This window comes from Diabrotica undecimpunctata, chromosome 1, assembly GCF_040954645.1.
Source record: "Diabrotica undecimpunctata isolate CICGRU chromosome 1, icDiaUnde3, whole genome shotgun sequence".
Lineage (NCBI taxonomy): Eukaryota > Metazoa > Arthropoda > Insecta > Coleoptera > Chrysomelidae > Diabrotica > Diabrotica undecimpunctata.
The window spans coordinates 55,181,723-55,208,036 of NC_092803.1; the positions used below are offsets into that span (position 1 = coordinate 55,181,723).

Sequence of the window (26,314 nt, forward strand, 5' to 3'; positions counted from 1 at the left end):
TTAACTTTCAAATGCTTTGAAGGAATTCAAATTAAAACACTGACAGGCATCTTTCTGATCGAAAATACACAGTGTACAATCCTTTTCAGAAACCAAGAATTGTTGTTCCAAGATCGAACCTTTGGACAACCAATATTAATCACCGAGCCGAAATTAAAGTTTAAAGAGTTAAGCGTTTCACCTATGAAAATAACTTTGAAGAATTTAAAATTTGGAAAAAATCCCACAAACAGAATCACACCCATCATGGAACAAAGAGAAAATTACCACATTCCCAGCATTTGGACGATCATATTATATCTTGCCATCGTTGTAATAATCATCTACATTATTTATAAGAAAATAACGATAAGAACAAGAAAAGAAACCAAAAGAAAAGAAGACATAAGAATGTCAAACATACAGGACCCAGACGATTCCAGTTCGAAAATTCACCTCCCACAAGGAGCTTCAATCTAGGGGAAGAGGAGTTATAGAGCGACGCCTATGGGTTTATTCAGGCCATGGACTCAGGAGTGCTGACATTGTCAAAGACATTGAACTTAGGAGTGCTGACGCTATGTTTCGTAATATTGTGAATTGTATAATTGCAAATGTACATGTTTTATTTTAACTAATATTTTATTCAGTTTAGAATCTGATTTTATTGTAATTAGTCGTTTTAGCTCTAATAAATTCTTTTTTAAAAAAGGACTTTTGGCATTCCCAAATTTGTTTTAACAAGATTTTTAATTATAGAGAGTCATTACAGTTGATGGCAAATGATCAAATCTAAAACATGGAATATCTCAAAATAGGGATTGTGTCAGTTACGACTTCTATTCTTAGCAGGGCAGTATAGTTCTATATAGACTATCTTTTGTTTTGCTCTAAAAAAATTGTAAACAAATTTAGTGCTAAATAAAAATTAATATTAGTATAATAAAAAAGCTTCCGATATTAGGACATTTTTCTCTACATCCATAATAATATTATCTTTATGGTAAGCTTACTGAAATCATGAAAATAAACGACACCCATAAAAACTTTGGTAATAATACTTTTTATCTATAGTAGAATTTTAGTTTTTTAATTATTTTTTCGTGTGTAGTTTGTCCAAAAAATATCACGAATTGGTAACCAATCCGCATGGTTTTAAAAACATAAAATTATGCGGTTTTGTTGCTATATAAAGACTAATTGTGGGCATCTACATTTATTTTTATGTTTGTGAATATAAAATATAGGCAAAACTTGATAGATTTTAAAATTTTATTATGTTGATTTTTAACCGGAATATTATAATATCATTTTATGTCTTATTGTTTACAAACGTCCCTATTTATGCAGGTAAGCAATAATTTTTTGAACTTTATGCATTACCTTTGAAGGTAGTAAGTATAGCACATTGCGAACGAATTTTTCATTTTTTATCAGTCATCATAAAAAGTAGTGGACTTCACAAACATCATATTGTTAACTGTGTGTTTAAAAAAGTGTATGTTCCTAATGTTCCTAAAGTTTTAATTATAATGGGAAATTTTGAAAACAAATTCAATAAACTTACTTATCTACGTACTCCATGACGCACTGCTAACAGAGGTCCTGAATCTAATCAATCATTTGCCTTTAAGCAGATTGACCTTTTGCTATATTCTAATTTTGAATTTTCTCAAACATTCTTCAACCCCATCGAGTGAAGACGAGGTTTCTGCCTGCTGGGTTCCTAGGTATTGGTTGTGTACTTTCCGCGTAATCTACCTATACTTGCCTGGTTATTGTCATGTACGTCGAAAGGTCAGTATTATCATACATTAAGGTCACTTAATTATTAATTGTTACTTTCTCTTTTATCTACTCATCCTATTTATTTCCCAAAAAGTACTGCCTGACTGCCTCTCTTATTGCAATGCTGAACTTTATACAATTATTCCACTCGGAATAGCATTTGCCCTTGCATGGCAAGCTGCCTCAAATTTTATTATTATAAACTTTAGGAAGGGACAATGGTAGTGTAAATTTAAAATCGTGACTGAATTCCGCCGTTACGTCAGCCGTCATATTGATTTTAAAGGAGAGAGAACCGTTTTGCTCAATTTAATATTAACTTTACGACATGAATATACACAAGCAAAAATGACGAGTATGTTTGTTCTTCTATTTTTAATTAGGGAATAAACCACAATTAAAGGTTAAAGTAAGTTTATTGGCGTTTCAATTTCCACTTTGGAAATCGTTCTCAAAATACAAACATTAGTAAATTAAACAAATTTTGTTTTTTTGTTACTGAAAAATTCTTCTAATAATTTAATTTTATCTTACTCATTTATATTGACAATTCAGACATACATTATTCATTTTAAAGTAGACTACTTTAAAATAATATTACCAATATTGTTGAGTTGCGTTTCTGGAACGACTTTACTTTTAAGATAGTTTATTCGATTACATTCAACTTTAACTTGAAAATATACGTCAGAAAAAACATAGCATATAATTCGTCTTTAAAAAGACCAACACATGCCATGATGACAGCAAAAATCTCCTGCTAGTGATTCCATAGTAAATTATAAGGGGAAAAATGAGAAAAAAACTTTATAATACTATCACGACAGGGTAAGTATTTGGTCGTACATTTAGTTTATTTTCAATAAACACCAAATTCTGATTTTATATGTTTGTTATTTAAAAAACATGAATGATGTATGGTCCATATGTTACTGACTTACTAATACTGGTATTTTCCTTTTAATAACTTTCTCTTTTAATATGGGTAACCAGATCCTACTACATTCTGCCGAGGAATTTGCGACACAATTGGTCTCATTTAGCATAGAACCGCTTCTTTGATTTTTCTCTTTTTGCCATCTGTTTCTTTTAGGACTTTATTTGAATTTCATTGAACCCTATGTTCATTATTCCATGCGTGTTTACATATTTTGAGATCTATCAAATTCTCTATTTTTAATATAAGATTGATTACACTCATTCTAAGATTTAATGGATTAAATAAAACTGATCGCATTCACAAGCTATTTTATAAATGCAATTATTTGTCCTTTCTTGTTAACTGTTAAGTTTGGTTTTAGACAAAATAGATCTCAATGTGTTTGTTGTTTTGAATGTTGTTGAAATATTAATACTATTTTTTATAACAAAATTTAAAACCCACAGTATGATGGAGATATGTAGTTGATGTATTCTCAATATAGTCACATGGATCAGAGTTGTTTGACACATTCCTGAATGATATAAACGATAAAGAAGAGAAAATAACATTTATTAAAGAAAAGGAATATAATAACACACTAGCTTTCCTTAATGTTTTAATCTGTAAGAAGGATACTGGATATGAGACTCAGGTGTATAGAAAACTAACACACACCAAGAGATATTTAAATTTTAAATCAAATCACAATATTAATATTAAAAAAGAAATCATTAAATCCTTATACGATAGAGCCAAAATTACTTGTTATAACGAAAATTAATTGTTCTCGGAGGAAAAACATTTGTTAAACAGTTGTTTTATTAAAAAATTATTATCCCTTATCGTTTATAAATAAGAAATTTTCAACAATCGACCGAATAGAACAGAACAATTTAGAACGAGATCCTACAACATACACAAGGAATAATACGAGAAAAATAACAGTACCATACATAAAAGGATTATCAGAAAAAAGGATAGGAAATAAATTCAACATTTCAACATTCAACAAACACACTGAGATCTATTTTTTCTAAAACCAAACCTAACAATGAACAAGAAAGGACAAATAATTAAATTTATAAAATACGTTGTGAATGCTATCAGTTTTATTTAGGTGAAACATCAAGGCCATTAAATGTTAGAAGAAGTTAACATCAATCTTATAATAAAAATAGAGAATTTAATAAATCTCAAATATGTAAACACGCATGGGATAATGAACATATGGTTCAATGAACTGATTCAAATATAGTCCTAAAAGAAACGGATGGTAAAAAAAGAAAAATCAAAGAAGCAGCTCTAATTATGCTAAATGAGACCAAATGTGTCGCAAATTCCTCTTCAAAATGTAGTAGGATCTGGTTACCCATACTAAAAGAGGAAGTGATTAGAGAAAATACCAGTATTAGTAAGTCAGTAACATATAGAGGATACATCATTTATGTTTTTTAAATAACAAACATATAAAATCAGAATTTTGTGTTTATTGAAAGTAAACCAAATGCACGACCAAATACTTACCGTGTCAGGATAGTATTATGTGGTTTTTTTCCTGGTTATTCCCTCATAATTTACTATGGAATCACTAACAGAAGATTTTTACTTTCGTCATGGCATGTTTTGGTCTTCTTGAAGACAAATTACATGCTATGATTTTTTATGAGGGATATTATCAACTTAAAGTTGATTTCATGTAATCGAATGAATTATCTTACAAGTAAAGTCGAGCAGGAAAGTAACTTAAGAATATTCGCAATATCATTTTAAAGTCGTCTACTTTAAAATGTATAATGTATGTCTGAATTGTCAATGTAAATGAGTCAGATAAAATTAATTTATTAGAAGAATTTTTCACCAAGTAACAAAAAACCAAAATTTGTTTAATTTACTAATGTTTGCATTATGACAACGATTTCCGAAGTGGAAATTGAAACGTCATTAAACTTACTTTAACCTTTAATTGTGGCTTATTCCCATTTAAATGGTAATTACTTTAAAATGCCACAAAAAAATGCTTCAGAAAAATATCTATTCTTAATATTTAAATTTTTATAACATCTTTTATAATATAAATAGCAAAACATAATTTTCTCGTCGTTACTCAGTTTAGAATGATTTTTTAAACTACATTTACCAAACCTTCTACTAATGTGCTTGTCTTTTTAGGAAGACATTTTCGAATTTTTGGTGGAAGGGAGACATCTATCGAAAAACATCCATGGATAGTTTCACTTCAGGAGTCTCAAGGTCATTTCTGTGGTGGATCTCTTATAAATGATGACACGGTTTTAACAGCAGCACACTGTATTATAGGGTGAGTTGAATATAATATTAAAAAAATGTATGAATACCATGGGAAAAGTGTTCTATTAATATCATCGCGTGCCTTAGTCTGTGGTCCAATGAGCACGTCGATACTCATCGCCCCGCCTTTCTACCTCATACTCAATTTACGATTCGCTGATGTACTTGGAAATACACATGTCGATACGAAATAATGTGTATAAAAAGGGTGCATTTTCCAGGCAATGGGTAGTCAAGCCTTACTCCGCTTACTCCTGCTTGCCCGGAGACTCTTCTGCTAGAACCTTTTTTCAACATCAAACCAAGTTTTATTTAACCAACCCACCCAATTGAGATGTAAACGCAGAGACAACTAAGGATTCACTGGCCGAAGTCCTCTGTAGAGCACCTAGGGAGCCGATATGGAGTTATTTCTTGTGAAGACCCTAACCTCCTTATGGTGGTTATCACATAATCACAATAGTGATTATTTTAAACCATTTACTAAAATATTTATTTGTCAAAACGTCTAGCTTCTAGTTCTATCATTAAATTTATCCCAGAACATTGGGGAAGATATTTTTAATAGGAATTATACAAAAGAAATATTATTTGAGAACTAGAACTCAAGCAAAAGAAGTATAATAATTGTCTTATAATGCTAACATGTAAGTACCATAATAAGTAAATGTTACATCATACAATAGATGACATGTATAGAAACAAGAAGCACTTAGTTTCTAAATTATAAATATTAGTTTTGTTTATAAATGTTTAAAACGTTATAAGCGTCATAAGAAGAAAAAGTTTGGGTCCACGTGTCACCATTGAAGAGCAATGCGGTAAAACAAAAGTTTTATTTTTGTATTTCGAAGTTATTTTAGCACTGAATATTTATTTTTTAGGCTATTTATTTAAAATCTATTTTGGTAAGTTTGATGCTTCTTCCTTTGATTAATTATGTTTAGCACGTAGAAATTGTAAAAAAAATTTGAATAAGAGTTAATTTTCACTTAAACTAAGAAAATTACGACAGATATGGACTTTTGCCACTAATATTATAAACTTTACAAATAAAAGGCAGATATCGAGCACTCTTGTCCAAGTACTTTGGCTCTCAGAGCATCTTAAGGAGCATCTGAAATAAGCCAAGAAACGATTTTTCAACGTTGATATAAATTTTTATATAATGTTTTAGACTAACTTCGTCAAAAATGTTGGCTACTCAGCACGTCTAAATTGTTACATATGTTAAATACATTTACACAAAAATTAACACTAGACAAAGACAAAACAGTTTAAAAATTATTCCGAAGCTACATTGTTGGCAAACGGCAGGAGACAAAATGGCTCCTATTCCTAACGGAAATGTTAAAGTGACATCTGACTTATGACAACTTAGATGAGCAGTCACAAGTATGGTGACCTACTCATTTCAAAAATTTTATGGTAAACTGAACATTCATCAAAAGTCCAACTAACCAACTAATATAGGAAAAGTCAACTGAGAAAATATGAAATTATTTTAGTTACTATAATTTATGTAGACTGTATAATCAAGATCTCGCGCTCAAACATGTCAGTGATAATTTAGGTGTTAGTTTGGGAGCAAATGCCGTGTGTACAGAATGTGCATGTAAGAACTATACTTAACAATATGTTAAGGTCCATTCGCTTAGTTCGGGCATATTTTGACAGATTCATAGCTGGAAACCTACAACACAAAAGTTCCTATCTCACATTTTTAACAGCATAAAACTTTCATTATAGACTCTTTCATTGAAAAAACAAGAATTGTTACAAATAGTGGAAGTGTATACTAAACGCATAAATTTTTGGGTAGTATATATTTAAAAAATATATCGCACCTTCAGAACTATAGAGCATTAACTGCAAATAATATCTTTCTGAGATAATGGGAATTTAAAAATATTTTAACACTAAAAAATTTTTTTACTCTTAAGATATTAAATGTTAAACCAAAATTTTTGGAAATAAAAATAATCAGTAAGATAGTTTCGAAACAAATTCAGATTTTTGCTTTAATCTGAACCTTCTATAAATGCAAGGTATAACAGAAGTTGATAAAGATGTTAATAGAGACATGGGGAATATAAAATTTGCATTCCACGACATGTCTATCAACTAAGCAGAAATCTTTAACGAATTTGTTTCTTGTACTCATACAGAGTAGATCCGAATAAAATGAAAAAGACAGCAAAGATTTGATTTCACGTACAAAGCGTCTATGTATCTGTTGATACGTATTTCGACTTAATAAGTCTCATCAGAACAGTTATTCATAGCCGTTCTTAACGTGAAAAATAATCTTCTCTGTCTTTTAGGAAGCAACAATAAAATGGCTTCGTTATGGACGCAATAGCGACATCTAATAGAAAAATCGGTAAGATAGTTTCGAAACAAATTCAGATTTCTGCTTTAATCTGAACCTTCTATAAATGCAAGGTATAACAGACGTTGATAAAGATGTTAATAGAGACATGGGGAATCTAAAATTTGCATTCCACGACATGTCTATCAACTAAGCAAATTTGTTGAAGATTTCTGTTGTAGTTTTTTTTCTCCTCTTCATCCATTGCATTGACTGACATATTATTTTCTGCATTTAAATCTTCATTCACTACGCTTGCTCAACTTGTAAGTTTTTATCAACATTTTTTTCGATGATGGTATCTTCTTCGGTAATATTTTCACCGCTTGATTCATGTGGCAGTACCGGCCACCATGTTGGATCATCAATGCTGTCATCGCTGAATGCTGATAATAGTAAAGATTCATCCTGTAAAATAAAATAATTGTAAAAAGCGAATATTACTGTAGTTGGTACTGGCAACATAGGTACTAAGAATGATGATGAATGACCTAGGTATTTACAATTGTTTGATCATCACTGCCAGTTCGATGGTCTTGATCTAGGTTCACACCACTACAGCCAGCAAAACTACTGGTGATCTGAAATAAAACAAAAAGTTTAATATCCCGTAACTACAAATAAAACTAATTGTAAACACCATATCATGGCACTAGTTTTATTAATTTAATTTTAATTAGATATTATTCCCATTTAGTAGCACAGGCTTCTCGCAATCATTGGGGCAGATAATTATTTAAGTTAACAGTTATTTTAACAGTTATTTAAGTAGGAACAAATATTGAATTCTAATAAAAATGAATGCGCTACGAACATACCTCAGAGGCTATTTTTGCTTGAAACAGCTCTTCTCCACGACTTGCAGCTTTGTCAGTTAACATTGTTGATGGATTTCCATTCTTCCACGTATCTCTCTCTGAGATTATTTCTGTAGGACTATCTTCTCGGCCAACTCTTTCAAACTCTGAAATTTCTGTTTGAATTTCATTTTCTCTTGAGAATAAAGTCCCTTCTTCTAGCAAGGGTGGTAACTGAATTAAAATTTAAACTAATTAATTATCAATTTAAACTACCTATATAACTGTGCATTCATTGAAACTTGACATACTTAAATCTTTAAATTCGTGTTGCTAAATACCCAAATAATAAATAAATAAATAAAAAACACTCAGTATTAGTCGTTCCTAGGAAGGCCACCCATCAGAGGAACAGTAAGTAATTATAGGTTATAATATTGGTAATAATAATCATACTTACACGTTCAGTACACTTATTTCGGAGATCTTCTAAAAATTGCAGTCTTCTAGCACACATTTTTCATCAATATCAAACTTTTGCTACAGATTACTCAGAAATAAAAGCTACACCAAACGAAATCAAGATGTAAATGAATAACGAAGGCACAACAACAGATTAGTTGGTACTAACGTACTTTACTTAAAGGCAAAACACGCCTTTATTGGCAGCTCTTGATTGATGCATGTGTAACAGTGTTGCCATATTTACAAACTGTAGGGAATTATGTGCAAATAATGCCTTATAGTTTTGAATACGTGAAAATGGTTTGTAAAATAAAGAATTATTTGCAAATAATCCTTTACAGTTCCCAATTATTTTTTTAATTAACCAATGACATACAGCATTTAGGGGTATAGAGTGCAAGTATTAACTAATGCCTTATAGCTCCAAAAAGAGAATTTTTTTTTAATAATTCCTCATAGTCAACTCAGTTTAGGATTTTTTAGCAGTTAATGCCCTATAGTTCTCAAGGTGCGATATTTCAGTTACAATTTAACATATTGTAGTAAATATTTGTATTATATATGTATTATATAATATGTAGATATTATATAATATAGAGTTGTTTGTTTTATTTAATATAGTTTTATTGTAACTCAAATATTATATTTTAAATATACATGGAAAATTTTATGGGTTTAGTAGACACGTCCACTATTTAGAATAATTCTTCTTTTTTTAATGGAAGAAGTCTGCAATAGTAGTATATTTGAGTTATTAATACTGAAAAGTAAAAATTTTTGTGTTGTAGCTTTCCGACTATGAATCTGTCAAAATATGCCCGAGCTAAGCGAATGGACCTTACTATAGAAAAGGAGAAAGGGAAATTGAAATATGAAATTAAAATATTTAGAATTAAAAATTAAAGTTGAAAACAAAGTGTGCAAGCTGAAGTATTATACCACTGGTCCAGTCCAAATTACAGTAAATGGGAAAGCTATAAAATTGAAAATTTCAAAGCATTACTTAAGACCCACTGACCAACCGTGGGAGATGTTAAAATATACATCATGTATAAAAATTGTGAAAATGGTATATCTAAATTACGAAACGCGCCAGCTTTAGATCAATTAATCACGAATAAGCTTATTTAGCAAGTTATTGATGATTCTCTTTGTCAACCATTTTCCATCCATTCCTGAATGTAGGTCTCTCCCAATTGCTTCCATCTTTCTCTATCTTGCGCCAATCTAATCCACTGTTTGCCTGCCACTGCTCTTATGTCATCTACCCATCTTTTTTGAGGTCCTTCCATGCTTCTTGTTGTCGTCCTTGATCTCCATTCAGTCCATTCTAGAATTCTCTGTATCCACCTGTTGTCATTAGATCGGGCTACGTAGCCTGCCCAACGCCATTTCATTTTTGTAACTTCCTCCAGAATATCCCTAATCTTGGTTCTAAGTCTCGGTGTTTCTAATCTTGTCTCTCAGTAATATTTCAAGCATGACTCGTTCCATTGCTCTTTGTGTTGTATAATTCTAATATCTAATTTTTTAGATTTTTTGGTAAGGGCTACTGTCTCTAATCCGTAGATACAAACTGAGTATGCATGTGTTATACACCTTTTTATTTCAGTTTAGAGGAATGGAGGTGTTTTTTTTTAAGATAATGTTCAACATTTTCATGATATGACTTTGTATTGTTGTATTTGTGTGGTCTCGGTTCAGTATTTTTGTTTTACTGTAGTTCATGTTTAAGCCTACCGCTCCTGAAACTGCATTTAATTGTTGTAACATATCATTTAGTTTCTCTCTTTATAATCTCAAGTGGTTTAAGTATGATCCGTCGACGTTGATATCCTTGTTTTTCCATTCTAGTTTCTTAAAAACGTCTTCTAGAGCAAGGCTAAATAGTTTGGGAAAGATGGTGTCTCCTTGTCTTACTCCCCGTTGTAGTCTTATGGGATTAGCTTTTGTGCTTTCGTCTAGCTTTATCCGCATGGTGGCGTTTTCACATATTGATGATTGAAATGTCAATATTAATTAAAGTATAAAATTAATAAAACTCTTAATGGATATACTCAGTGCAGGAAAGCTAAACAGTCGAGCTGGGTTCCCTACGAAGTGAATAATATCCACTTTATCCACTATCCACTTTATCAACCAATAAAAATTTGAAAAATCGGTTTAAATTTAGTACAATTTAAATTAATTTAAGTATTGTGAGACAGTGAGAGTTTTCATTTGTCTCTTTTTTAATTGTCAAATCGTCTAATAAGTCTAACTCCAAGTAATTTTTCTTTCTACTAATGTCATGTCAAATAGATGAAGTAGTATTAATATTGAAATTATGTTTACTAGACAGTAGATGGTGACCAAAACTTGAAGAGTTTGGTCTGTTCAAATGTTCTGTGATTCTAGTAGACAACTTTCGAATGGTTCTACCTACATAAGAGGCATCACAATCATCACATCTCAATTTATAAATACCACTTTTATCCAAAGCGTTCATTCTATCTTTGGTGTTAATTAAAAAGGAACCCAAAGTGTTGTGTAACCTAAAAATATTTTGATGTCCTTAATTGTAGAAGTAAAAAGTTTTGATATTTTTTGGAAATATTACTGATATTAATAAAGGAGAAAAACCTGATGTTAAAGCAAGCATTGTGATGAATAAGCAAGCGTTTCTGCAACTTTAAGTTTTTGCTCCACTTAGGAGCTTATGGATGATGTCAGGATCATAACCATTATTGAATTCAATTTGCTTAAGAGTACTAAGTTCTAAATTGAAGTTCTCATTAGAAAGTGGAAATTTGAGAAACCTATAACTGTTGAAAGCAGTCATTTTGTGTTGGGTTGGATGATTAGATGTTTCATGTAGACCATGATTTGTTTGAGTAGGTTTTCTGTAAATATTTGATTCTAGAGCATCTTTTTTACATGATATAGTCATATCCAAGAAGTTCAACTTGTTTTCAGATTCTGCTTCTAGTGTAGAAGAATGTCTATGAAGAACCTATGGAGGTTTGAAGAGAAGAACGACGGCGAAAAACGAAATTAAAAATATTTAAAATAACCATTCAGGTAATATAGAAAATAGAGAATAAATACAAACACTCACAAAAAATTTTGTATATGAACTATAGAAAAAAAAAAACAGACACCTATGTAGAAATTAGAAAACGTGCACTAAATGTCAAGTCTGAAGAAATACTTTAGAAAAAATCGATTATGCACTCCTACAAATTCAAAAAAAACAATAAAGCTGCAGAGAATGATGAGGTTTTATCTAAGATACTAAAGTAAAAGTATCATTGAACGAAAAAAAAATAACTGGTAAATCTCTTTATCAAATGCCTTACAGACGAATGGGGAAGATCATTGGCCATACTGATATTCAGTGAAATCAAGAAGATCTGCAAAATTTTCGATGAATAAGTTTACTGTCCCAAACATATAAACTTTTTATGAGGATATTATCAAATACACAGGACAAAAAATTTGAACTATACCGTCCAAAGGAGCAGGCCGAATTCAGGAAACATTACCGTACGATAGAATACTTATACACAGTAAAACAAATGACAAAAAGACAAACCAATATATACCTTTATGTCAATGGAAATTGGCAAAATAAAATAAACTGTTGAACAGAGTACGCTTGGCTTTCAATCAACTGTATATCCAATCAACATCAACCCCCTTTTCATTTACCAGATCTGCCGTTATTTTAGAGGATATATATATATATATATATATATATATATATATATATATATATATATATATATATATATATATATATATTAGAAATGATTATTTCGACCAAAAAATAATTTATAAATACGTTCAAATTATCGGGTAAAGTGGTCTGTAATAAAAATCTTTCTTTTTTCTTAATTACTCAATATTTCGCCATTTATTTAACAGCTTCTTCAGGAGTAAACTAAAACAATTTGAACATTACAAAAAATGGCGTACAAATACATTTTAAAACACTTACAGAATTTAAAAGATTTCGCAAATAAAAAATGACATTGAAGTATTTGAAATATTGAATGTCAAGATTAAATTGTCTTAAGCACGTTCGTTACAGCTATACGATAAAAAATTAAAATGATTTCAAATGTAAAAATAAAAATAACAATAAAAAAAAAGAAGAATAATATTTCTTTGATGAATTATTAAGGTTAGTTGTTATCAAGATGAATGTTGGCTATTTTGAATATTTATAAATTTTGTTCAATATGTTACAATATATGTTACTTAACTGTCCAGTGTCCGTTTTATAATTTAAAGTGTTTTTATTTTTGTTAATGTAATACATCTCAAGAAATAATGTATTTGTTAATGTATTACATTAACAAAAATAAAAACACTTTAAATTATAAAGCGGACACTGGACAGTTAAGTAACATATATTGTAACATATTGAACAAAATTTATAAATATTCAAAATAGCCAACATTCATCTTAATAACAACTAACCTTAATAATTCATCAAAGAAATATTATTCTTCTAACTTTTCTTTTATTGTTATTTTTATTTTTACATTTGAAATAATTTTAATTTTTTATCGTATAGCTGTAACGAACGTGCTTAAGACAATTTAATCTTGACATTCAATATTTCAAATACTTCAATGTCATTTTTTATTTTCGAAATCTTTTAAATTCTGTAAGTGTTTTAAAATGTATTTGTACGCCATTTTTTGTAATGTTCAAATTGTTTTACTCCTGAAGAAGCTGTTAAATAAATGGCGAAATATTGAATAATTAAGAAAAAAGAAAGATTTTTATTACAGACCACTTTACCCGATAATTTGAACGTATTTATATATATATATATATTTATATATATATATATATATATATATATATATATATATATATATATATATATATATATATATATTTATATATATATATATATATATATATATATATATATATATATATATTATATTATATATTTATGAAAATGTTAGGTTGATCTCGGCAGTATACGGAAAATCTGCTGCCGAGCAAAATATATACTATGCATGCAATAACATCCTATGTATGCAAAATATATACGATAGAGCTCCTCTAAAGTTGAAAACAAAGATGTACAGTGACTGCTAATAGTCACCATATAAGGGTCTGAAACACGATTGTTTCAGATTATTGACAAGAAGACAATAACTAAAGTAGGCCAAAGAGCTATAGAAAGAAAACTTTTAGTTATAATTTAGAGATAGAAAAACTAAGAAATGGATTGGGCCATGGACAAAAGTCTAAGACATAGTTAAAAGACTATGTTCCTCAAAATGAAGCTGTGCCGGACATATGGCTCTATTTTAAGAAAGCTGTAGTGAAATAGTTACTAAATGGAGACTATGGAGAGAAAGAAGGATCGTAGAACAACCTAAACAGAGATGGTAGGATGATCTAAAAAGGATCTAAAAGGTGGGGTTAAATTGATACCGGCTAGCGCAGAATAAAAAAAAATAGAGATCCATGAGAGAGGCCTACATCGAAAAGATAGAGGGCTGCTAAAAAAGAATAAGAAAAAAAAGTAGAAGATTGAATGTAATCTGAAACTATTTTAATTGACCCTGGAGGACATAATTTTCGCGCCTATTGTGAAGGAAGTTAAAAGAGTTATTAAATATAAACAATTAAAAGCGTTAGATTTGGTCTAATTTGTGATTGATGGTGATAGTATTGTAGTTGTATATAAATAATTAACCACACCCTGTTCAAATTTAAATACAAAATAATTATAAAACAAAGAGGCAAAAGAGAGAAAATGTTAATTACGCAAAACTTATTTGAGCGGAATTCTATTTCGTCTATTCGGTCTATTCTAAATAAACATTTGATTAAAGTATCTACTATTTTAGTATCTTGTATAATAATTTAATGTTCTTTATTTTATTAGAGATTCTGACTCTTTCCATGTTGTTGCTGGAACTTCTCGTTGGGCCGATAAAGGTTCTACCTTAAAGATCAAAAATATAATAAAACATGAAAAATATTTCAAGCCTAATGGATCAAAGATTGAACATGATATAGCAATTATAAAGGTGTGTATAAATGAAAAATTTTACGTAATAAACTTTTTTTTGTTATTAGTTATCGTTATTTTATAGGACCAAAAATGTGTAACTTTTTTTGCAGATTTCAGAATTGTCAAAAGAATTTATAGAGTGTATCAGAATTCCAAAGCAAAACATTTTTTATCCTTTTGGTTGGAAAGAAACTTTGTTTATTAATAATAACAATATAAAAGAAGCGATTATTTTGGTCGTTCGTTAGTTTCATATGTATAATTGTAAATTTATTTCAAGATAATAAAACTATGCATGACCTAAGTTTATAATAAAAATGCGTAAAATAATAATAAAAATAATATTATTATGAGATATTCTTCTTTTGTATCTAAAAGCTATCTATTTTGTAAATATTTAAACATTCTTTGGTCTTCAATAATTTATTATCTACATGATAACTCTACAACTTGATATCTGACACCTGATATACCAACATAAAAACATATATTATGATATATGATAATATTAGAACAATTATAAAACAAAACAAAGATATCTATTGCACATCTCGTGCCGTACTGCTGATCCGATTCGACAGCAAAGTATTCTATTCTAAGTAGCACACATGATACTATAACAATCATATAGTATCATGAATAGCAGATTCATTTAGAAATTTTAAATTACTATCGTATCATTTTTGTTTTTCTGGCCAAGGCCCTCCTGAACCACTGGATGATTTCTCAGTGACTACCTGGCCAACCCATTTGAGATACCAACTATACCTGATGTCTGATATATCACAGTGAATTACTTAAATGTAATTCAATACGTTATTATTTAGGTTTACGTTTTTATTTATTTATTTTTTTACGTTCACTTCGGGACTCCTTATTTGTACTTAAAGAACAGTTCTCATGAACTCTTTTTAAAAATTCGTCACCCCTCTATCGAAAATAAAAAACCGTATTGTTAAATTCAAGTCTACTTTATTTTTAAATGATGTTATGATTTTATACAATAGCAAAAAGATTTTTATGAATTTATGCAATATTGATTACAGTCTCTGTGGATGTTCCTCTATAAAGGTTTACTATATATTTTCGTCTCAAACCAGACACCTTGAAACTTTTACGTTGTCAATGTATAGCTAATTGCCTTGGTTTGTTCTAAACTAATAATAAAAATCCTGTTAGTATAATAGCATTACTAGACTTAAGCAAACATGCAAAAAGGTAAAAATATGCGCATAAATATGCACTAATTTATCTAAACATATGCATTAAATACGAATTTTTTTAGAAGATATGTATACTGTCAAAGAAAACATATATTTAACCCTACTTGTATCCTCGAATCATTTTGGACAAACCGGATAAACTTCTCTTCGTATTTTGTTCACACAAGCGCCAAATAACGGCATCTTTATAAGTTTTCCCAAATCATGCACATGCGTTAAGCTGTTAAATAGTACTGTAAATAGGTGGTTCGACTGTCTGGGGTCCATTATGATTCGACGATATCACATACGCATATATTTTTATGACCATGGATTCGATTCTTATTGATGGAAAACGATACACAAGTGAATAGGCCCAGACAATTTTTTTAAACGATGATGATGGTGATATTAGTGACTTCCAACTATAGACAGTGACCATGACAGTGACCCAGAATATGATATTGTGTGTGAATGCCATATTCCAGAGAAGACGAAGATTGATGATCCAGATCCTTCAACAGTGACTATAAATGAGATGCTCGTTGGTTTTAAAGGTCGTTATATTATTACATAAAAATATACCTAACAAATATGGTCCAAAAGTGATGTTTCTCTGTGATGCCAAGACTCATTATTTGTTAAATGCCTGCAGGTAAAAGGTAGGTTAAATGCAGGTAAAAGAGAAGTACCCAATATTTCGAACAAAATCCCCAATATAAATACCCAATATTTCAATATTTCCGAACAAAATAGATGCACTTCATTCATCTAAATATGTTTTTACTTCATCAAAAACATTGTTTTCTTTTGTAACGAATCAAAATAAGTATGTACTTGTCCTGTCCTCACTGCATCATGATGACAAAATAGATGACATTATAAAGAAAAAAAAATCGGTTGCCTGTAAAGTCGGTTTTACGGGCGAAGATTTTACGTGACAACGTCTTTTTCTCGGTAGAATATTTATTGATATGAATATTATTAAATTGCACAATAGGAACAAGGAATTGAATGAAAATAAGAATTGCACAAATTTTAACTATAGAAATATATATTGTTTACTAAAACATTGTACATGTAAACTTAAACTTAACTAATTTCTAAGGAGGATTATTACCTATTGGTAAAGTTGAAAATTAAAACATTTACTAAAATTGGAATTTGAAATTCTTGCTAAACACAGTTAAATTCTAACTCCGCGCGTGGTGATTGGTCGGTTTAGTTCGTTTGTTTGGTCGCCCTGTTTTGACAGGTTAGAGGTTATAATTTGTTATTTTAAATGTTTGACTAGCAATACGCGCTGTTTCTTCTCAATCGACTGAATTACGATTGATTGCAGAGTGATTTAAACTAATAATTTACTTAACACTATCAACATTTGTCAATAGTATGACATAACCTATAAACTCAGTTTCTCAACTTTTGTGTCAATCTAACAATTAATCAATCAATCATAGTTTACGATAATGAAATATTAGTGTACAATTATTTACCTTTATTGTTGTAGTTGTTGTAAATGACGAATCTAAGCACTCCACATTTTCACTACAGACACAGCTGACGATACTTTAACCACACGTGTGAACTTGTATTATGACGCTTTCTCGGTTTTCCAACGCCAAGAACGCTCGAGAAAGACAGAGACACAAGCACGCACCGATTCAACGCGCCTAATTCTCTAGTGCTGCGCGCGCAGCGGACCGATCATGTTTGAGTGGGAGAGAGACGCAAGGCATGTGACTCATCGTAACAGACGTGAGCGGGCGTTACACTTTTTCATGAGTGACTCCGAGCCACAACCTAATTTAAGACGTTGTCACGTCAAAATTGATATCATGCTTTTTTACAATTTCACTGAATCAGGGGTAGGTAGATAGTCTGGATCTGAAATGCTCTACATTTAATACTGGTAGAAGAACAAGAAGATAGTCTGGATCAAAAATGCTCTACATTTAATACTGGTAGAAAAACAAGAAGATAGTCTGGATCAGACATGCTCTACATTTAATACTGGTAGAAGAACAAGAAGATTGCTATTATGAATACTGCCTCTGTAAATTCGTTTATCATTTTTTAAACTGGTACTGATAGTGACATAACACGAAGACAATTTGTGATTAGTTTAGGAATATTAATGAATAATGCACACATGCAACGCAGCATTAAATATTTGATTTTTGATGGATTTTAAATAATTAGCCGGCCAAAAGTCAAATTTCAAAAGTGACGTTAAAAATTTAAGAAACGTCCTCGAGATACATGATGGTTTGAATTAACAAAAACTAACTGTCCAAACTCTAGAACTGTTCACCATGCGCGTGCGCAGACGCAGGCGCGCGGCAGGTAGCTTGTCAATAATGTTTTGTTGTCTACGCCCAGTAATACACTTTTCACATATTTTGTGATATTCAGCTTATTTTTTAAAGTGATTGTTATGAAATTTCTAATGAACAAATACTGCATGTAGGTGAAAAAATATTTTCTGTTATAATTTGTAAGCAAATATTGTAACCAACGTATTTCTCAATGCTTACCTGAAACACTAAGGATTGACGACCGCTCTCCAACTGATTGCGTCGCTTGATTAAATCGAATTGATTAAAACAAAAGCTAGAACATGTCACCCCACCATTTATACATAAAAAATGACTTAATAAATTTATCGCTAGGGTACACACGCGCCATAGTATTAAGTTTAACCAACTTATTTACAAAATAATTTCAATTATTTTAATATGCCGGATTTACATCACGACTTTGTATGAGCCGTTAATAGGTAGTTTTACCTTATGGACAACTTCAAAGGCCTATTATACTAAAAAAATAATACTTGTAGCTTAAGAAAATGTTACTTTCTCCGTTTTTGTTTGTAATCATTAGTATATAATCAGTATATTTATGAACTTTACTAGTTTTACTAATTTTTACGACAAACTTATGTAATATTTGCCGTGTTCTTAATTTTTATTTCATTTTAGTTAGCCGAAAAAGTGAAGTTCTCCGACAAGATTAAAGCCATACTTCTACCAGAACAAGATACTAAAGTACCAGTAGGAACAGCACTTGTAGTTGCAGGCTGGGGTCTTATTAAGGTAAATATAGAGCAAAAACAATATTCAGAATTTCATAGAGTGACTTTTTAATTATATTACTTAGCAGCTTTAATATTTTTAGCATTTAAGTTTAAAGTCAGTTCGAAATACTACTGTTTAATCTCTTTTACATTTTTTATTTTCTTTAAATATCTTTGGAATTCTATAATAGAAAATCCACTGACGTGGGGACGTATGTGTTAAACTTAATTTATTAAGTTTACTTTTCTAAGCGTTTTTTTTGTATTAGGTGGGTAAAATGTCGGTTTATTTAATACATCAATTTTTTACGTCCTATTTAAGACGTATAATATGTCTGAATTAAAGTCCTATTGCAGTTAAGATTCTCTTTGAAATTTTTACATTATTACTTTACTATTGAAACAATATTTTTAATAAAATTGATCAATCCATGGATTTGATATCATGTGTCATGGATATTTGTGTCATGGTTCTAGTCATTTTTATAGATCAACGTAATTCGATTTTTTACAAACTCATTATTTACACTAATTAATATCTGAAATGTTTAAATATGGAGAATCAGTATTATTTAACCATTTGGACAAGTTACGAGAAAATATAGAAACATATACCGAAAGAATAGACCGAAGCGATAATGTGCCTTATTCACAAAGGCGACAAAAGTTTACGCCACAATGCTACTAAATGTTGCATAAATAATAATTGCAGTATATGTAAAAAATAAGCTATATATTTCAAAAAATAGATAATGAAATTGAAGAATATCAATGTGGATTAAGAAGAGGACGCAACAAAGTAGATAAAATTCTCCTGTGTGAAATAGAATAAGAAAGTTACGAATCTGTGAAATAAATATACAAAGTACTACGTGAAATGGAGATAAATGAAAATCTAATAGGAATCATAAAATTGACATTCCGAAAACCAGAGAATGGGGTCTAACTAACTGAAAAAGAAAGAGATAAGTTTAAAGTCAATGAATGGGTGCAATATAGAACTCTCTGTCATCACTGTTGTTTAGTATTCTTCTAAAAGTTATCATCAGCGTCAGCGAAATTATCGTCATATGGAAGATAATTTTACAGTAAAATTCTGGCTTATTTCCAACCAAAATAGTAAATTGAATTAAGATGCCACAAGAAGATAGCTTTAGAATAAAACTAAGAAACCGGTATCGGCCTGGCTTCATTCAAAATTTTAGGAGATTGGAAATTTTATACAAAAAACTGGCACATTGTCAAAATTCAAGGGCTTAAAGTCAGGTTTGGCATATTCAAGCAGAAGATTACAAAAAATTCTACACAGAGCCAGTTTATCCATGATCCGGGAAAGGTTACAATTTTATAGATCAAAATAATTTTTTCTTGGTCAATAGGTACATTATAATGTAAATATACCTACTATCGGCACCTTTAGCACGTTAAACACAATGGAGCTTCATTTTTATTAGTTTAGTAACCAAATTACCTCAATAACGTGTATTTAGATTATGGTTTGGGCTAATAAAATCTATCACAATTACACATAAAATATTTATTTTATCCTAAAACAAACTTATAATATTTTAAAAAATTAATAAAATGAAAAGTGTCCTAAGTCCCCATTATCGGCATTCTAAATTAAATGCACATTTCTAATTTTCGGCACATCAAAGATCCCTTTTTGCGCATGTCCAGCTGATCGTCAGTGTCACATAATGAACAATACCAAGATTCCTGTAAAGGTTTAGATGTTGAAGGTTCGCTAATTAACATGCTTTTATTTTCTTGCATTTCTTGTGTGGAAAATAGATCCTTCGTGACATTCTTCAATTTAGTCTGTGTCCTGTGATTAGAAATTCTTTTATTCAAAGTTTGTGAAAGAGCAACTTTTTTTTTCTTTTCGTTTTCCAATTCTTTCTTTTGTATGCTACGGCAGGTACCTTATCCTTTATCACTTTACGATTAGCAATATTTTCCTTAGGTGTAGGCCAAAATAAAATTTTTTTGAACGGAGTTGGAATAGATTTATCCTTTATCACTTTACGCTTAGCAATATTTTCCTTAGGTGTAGGCCAAAATAAAATTTTTTTGAACGGAGTTAGAATAGATTTATCCATAAAATTCTTGTCTAAATTCGAACTTGTCTCAGTATTAGAATCTGACTGATTCATAGATGGCGATGTAACTTGAAAAGTTTCGATTTGTTGAAGTTATTGTACCAAAGGTGGAGAAAGCTGCTGTGACGAGGATTTACAGAGGGAGAAGGGATTATGAAATTCCGTTTATAGAAGATTTTGTTCCAAAATGTGGAGAAAGCTGCTGTGACGAGGATTGACCGGAGGAGAATGGATTAGAAATTATGATATGAATATCTTCAGCGACGCCTACCGGGAGAAATAAATTTGTACAGTCAATCAATTCTGTAACATCAACCGCATCAGGGGTTATCTCCTAGGTTATCATTGAATTCGTTATTTACAGTCGTTTCCTGGTCGCCCATTTCATTATGAATTTTCACTTCTGAAAATGAGTCATTCTTAACAAAGTCGACTGGAAGGTCATTGGAAGGCTTGTTCAATGGCTTTGACTTTCATTTCCTTTCATAATGAAAGCTCAAACAATCGCAGCATATTAATTAAGATGCATTCTTCTACAACTCTTAGGGCGACTTGAAATTCTGTAGGTTATCGTTGTTCTTGTATCTTTTGACAGTTTTGTGCTCCCACGTCTTCTTTAAAGTATTCTCTTAACTGTATCGGTAATATTTACCATTTTTTGAAAAGTGCTTTCCAAAATAGGTGCAAATAAATCTTTGGTTATCTTTTTACCTTAGTTTTCCATTCTCCACCAATGCACGCTCTTTTTTTATTAAGGTTTTAATGATCGAAAGACTGCAACATCTAGAGGCTGTAAAATGTGTGTTGCGTTTGGACACAGAGCTATTAGAATAATATTATTACTACAAAATTCACTTGGATCCATCGTTAAGTGTGATCTGTGTCCGTCCAAAAACAATATAATCGGAAACTACACTTTTTGAGCAACTAATCAAGGGTGGAATATATTAGCGATGTACTCAAAAAAGTTTTCGCCAGTCATCCACCTATTTTCAGACTTTTCTATCCCCCAGTGAGCCGGTATTTTCTCGATAACTGATTTGGGAATTCTTGTATATTTAAAAATGGTTATGAGTGATAAAAGTTGACCGGAAGCAGTACAGGTAACCGAAGTTGTCAGACATTCCTTCTCGTCGTCGCTAACAAACGAATAAACTGTTCTATCCCCCTTTCTAACCAACACTTTGTCTCCCTTAGGCGTCAGGAAAAAAAGCCGATTCATTACAATTGAATACACGACTAGGATCAAAAGTTATGTTGCGATTGTTTGTACTTTCTAAAAAGGTCCCTACTTCAATAAACCATCGACGAATTCGATTTTCTGTTATAGTGTTTCTAGCACAAGTTAGGTTTTGAAAAATTATTGTAGACAGTTCGGGATGCCTTTTTAAAAATAGTTCGTACCATTTACGTTACTATCCACGAAATTATTAGGCCTTTTAAGTTCTCTAAGCAATAGCTGCACACTATCCAACAACTGCGTTTTTGTTCCAGGAAATCCACAGGCTGCAATCCGAAATAGCCATGCTACTAGTAGGTTTTCTTCTTCTTCTGTTAGTGTGGTCCCTGGTCCAGATTTCTTCTCTAAAGAAGTTCTACCCTTTACTTTATCCTGTAGAGTTGATCTGGGTACCTTTTATAACTTGCTAGCTGTTTTAAATGGCATTCCTGACTAAACAGCTACAACAGGTTGGTTTATATCTTCCGCAGAATATTGGATTCGCTTTCTCTTTTCCATTGCTAATTTCTGAATTGTAGTCTAAAACAAAGAATTTGCAATTATCGGCACGTATAGGCATGTAATATCGGCTATTTGTCCTAGTAAGTTTAAAGATTACGCTAAAATTAGCTTATATTCACTCTAATGCGTATAACCAATTATAGGTACTCCAGCCGATGATTGGATCATCTGCTAATATTTACGTACCTATTATCGGCACCCTCAAAATACTGCAAAAGGCTATAGAAAAACAGTTTTTGGCCAACAAATAATCAAAATGAACAATTTCTCAGCATATAAAACATAATAAAACGCTTATTCGATATTTTAATTAGAAATTATAGCATTCTGTAGCTTACTTAACACATACAACAAGAAACACTTCCCACGAGAGTTTGGCGCCAACTAACCAATATATTTTTAAATTGTGATTGCAGTTTTCGTCTGACAATTGACATATTGTTTATAGGCGTAGATAAAGGTCCTTATGAATTAGTGAAATACTTTCGTCCAATAATCACGCTCAAGAATTCTTATTTTTGTCGAATGTGTAGAATTACTGCCGATAATTGGGGCAGCGTCGAAAATAGGAGCGTTTACCTAAAGTATTGAATATTTACTTTTCGATAATGACATATTAGCAACAGTTGTCAATCTATCAAATTGATATTTAAATGGTGTTTAAATGCAAAGAAGAATTCAATACTGTCAAAAGGTATATACTTTGCTGTTACTCATCTATCTATTCCAAAAGTAGACGTCATTATCATCATTAGACATCAACCCACGAAAAAGAAGAATATAGAGTACTATGTAAAATTCAATTAAAATCTAATAAAATTGAATAGAACATAAGCAAAGAGAACCAAAGGCAAAAAAAAATGATGACTCCATAATTATTCTACCAGCGAATAAAGGAAATGCAACTGTGATAATGAATAAAGTTCAATATGAGATCAACATTGAAGACCTAATAACAAACAGATCTTATACCAAGTTAACAAAAGATCCAAAGAAGACTTTGAAAAACAGGATATACAGAACTTTATTCAAGTTTACAGATTATTTAATAGATTATCAAAGAAAATGAATTACACCTCGTGACAGTAAGACACGTCATTTTTATGGAGTCCCGAAAATTCAAAAAGAGAATACACCACTTAGACCTATTTGTAATATCATGAATCACCGTGGCCCTTTTAGGGCTCCAGCTTTAGGATAATGGTTAAACTTATATATTCTTAAATTGATTATAACTGGCAATTAGCTACAGGAAAATGTTGAAGTAAAATACGAAAAGAATTTATCTGAATTAATTTGAACAGTACTATAAAAATAATTAATAATTATTGCAAAGTTGATTAGGGTTCAAATATCTGTTACAAATATCAAGTAAAAGAGTTTTTATAAAAATAATTTATAAAATTCATTTTTAGGAAAATGGACCAAGATCAAATATTTTGAAGGAAACCACAGTTTCAGTTACAGAGTCGGATAGTGAACGTTTAATATATGCTGGTGATAAAAAGTCAGCAGTTTGTACGGTAAATTTTATTTAAATACAGTATTTAGTGCAAATAAACGTAATAAGCTGATTAAATCACATATCGTTGAATTTAAGAAAAAATTATGAAATCTATTTCATTTAATGTTGAACAGCATGTGATATATAATTTCCATCAGGTTTTATTTTTATGCATTACATCAGCTAGAAAAACAAGCTGATGTCATCGATGTTTTTATTAGAAGTGTAGCTTACGCAAACGTAGGGTAAATGAAGAACAGATGAACCACATTTTAGAAAACTAAAACCTGTTTCTGTATTAAATAAACACCCGAATCTAAAAAAATTGTAAATAAAACGTAAAATTGGTATTTGTTATGGTTTAAGTAAAAGTTAGAAATAATAATTCCTAAACCTAACAAAAATATAATGCACTGGCAAGCCATAGGCCCATCTGTCCTCCACTGTGGAGGCGAGATGGATCACTAAGAGAAGGAGGGGTGGACCAAGCTAAATCTTTTTCTTTTTATTAGCAATAGACTTTTCGCACTTGTTACAGAGATTAGCGACGCCAGTACAAGTTTCATGTAACCAGCGCTTAAAAAAAATACATAAATTCGGTATCAGATTCGTGACGAATAGGGTATCCGCTGTAGTAGATATTGTAGTTTTTTTTTTCAAAATACTTGAGTCAGTTCATCTCATCAGCTGTGAAGCAATGATGTCTGCGTTGGCTTTATGCATTTCTTGTATGAGTAGATATGTTACTTCAAGTTGATAAAGGCTTCTTACATTTGGATAGTTAGCCCAACGCCAAATCTCCTTTTCGGATAACCATTTCACACTCTCTCGTTGGTTCTAATCCAACTTTTCATCCAGGTTGATTATCGCAATCTCAAGTAGGGTTGCTCGATTCTACAGGAGCACCAGCGTGAACGTGAAGGTCACAGTTGAGTAGAAATGACTATGTGCAGAAACCTGGAAGCAACTCTACGTTTTCGCATTATACTCCTGTACCCTCCGCTTAGTATAATTATTGTAATCTATAATAAGTTTTTTGTCATTTCTGTCCATGTTCATAGAACAATATTTTTATTTTTTATAAATATAGTTAACAACACTGATACTTTAGTTAAAATAGAAAAGACCAAATAATATTAACTTAAAATAAACACACGTAATATTATGGCATTTCTTAGCAGAACTAAGTAGATCTGCAATTTAAGGGCATAAGAAGTTTTATTATCACATAAATGCCAAACTTATATGCCATATTTTGCTGAATTACCTGGAATGTTTTGCTCGAATGACGTTTATGGTCAACTAATGAGACATTAACTAAAATATCCTAATTAAAGAAAAATGTTGGTAAGTTTTCTACCCGCTTTTTCCAAATTTCCTCTACTTTTGTAAATTGACGCCTGTTTCTCATTGTCAAAACGGATTACCTGCGAATATTTTGTTAATACTTCAAGGAATATTGGTGCTTGATATATAATACGACCAGTTTCTTTATTTTACACTCTATTTTATTCAATATGGTACTTAAAATTTACAGCTAATCATAAAAAAAACAATGTTTGCCTCCAAACCAATGTTGAATAAGATTTGTCAATAATTCCAAAAACACGTCCACTTCAATTTTGGTCATATTTAAAATTTGCTTTAAAACTATGTCAGAAAAAACCACGTGAAATATTAAGTTTTAATCCCAAATATTAACAACGACTTTTATTCTTTTGAATCTAAATTACTTTAGGTTAAATTGTTTTACTTATATTTACAAATATTAACATATAAAAAATTAATTCTAAAATATTGTAGAGTGACTCTGGAGGACCATTAGAACTAAATGGTACACTAGTGGGTATTGTATCTTTTGGTCCAGGATGTGGTGAAAATAGAGGCCCTGCTGGATACACAAACGTTGCCTATTTCCGTGGATGGATAAAGGAAATACTGGAATCTTATGAATAAGCGGCAATAATGTAAAATATATATGATTGAATTGTAATTATCTATTAAATATTACAGATAAACAACTTATTACTTT

At 30.6% G+C, this 26,314-nt stretch overlaps 1 protein-coding gene across 1 annotated transcript; it reads left to right on the forward strand.

The window, feature by feature from the left end:
- Nucleotides 1-1,200: 1,200 nt before the first annotated feature.
- On the forward strand, nucleotides 1,201-26,314 carry LOC140438973 (trypsin-7-like). The gene is made up of 6 exons (XM_072528609.1): nucleotides 1,201-1,329; nucleotides 4,859-5,006; nucleotides 14,529-14,673; nucleotides 18,841-18,954; nucleotides 24,194-24,301; nucleotides 26,086-26,314. Exons 1-6 carry the CDS (start codon nucleotides 1,257-1,259, stop codon nucleotides 26,236-26,238), a joined length of 741 nt encoding a protein of 246 aa, XP_072384710.1. The 5' UTR covers nucleotides 1,201-1,256; the 3' UTR covers nucleotides 26,239-26,314.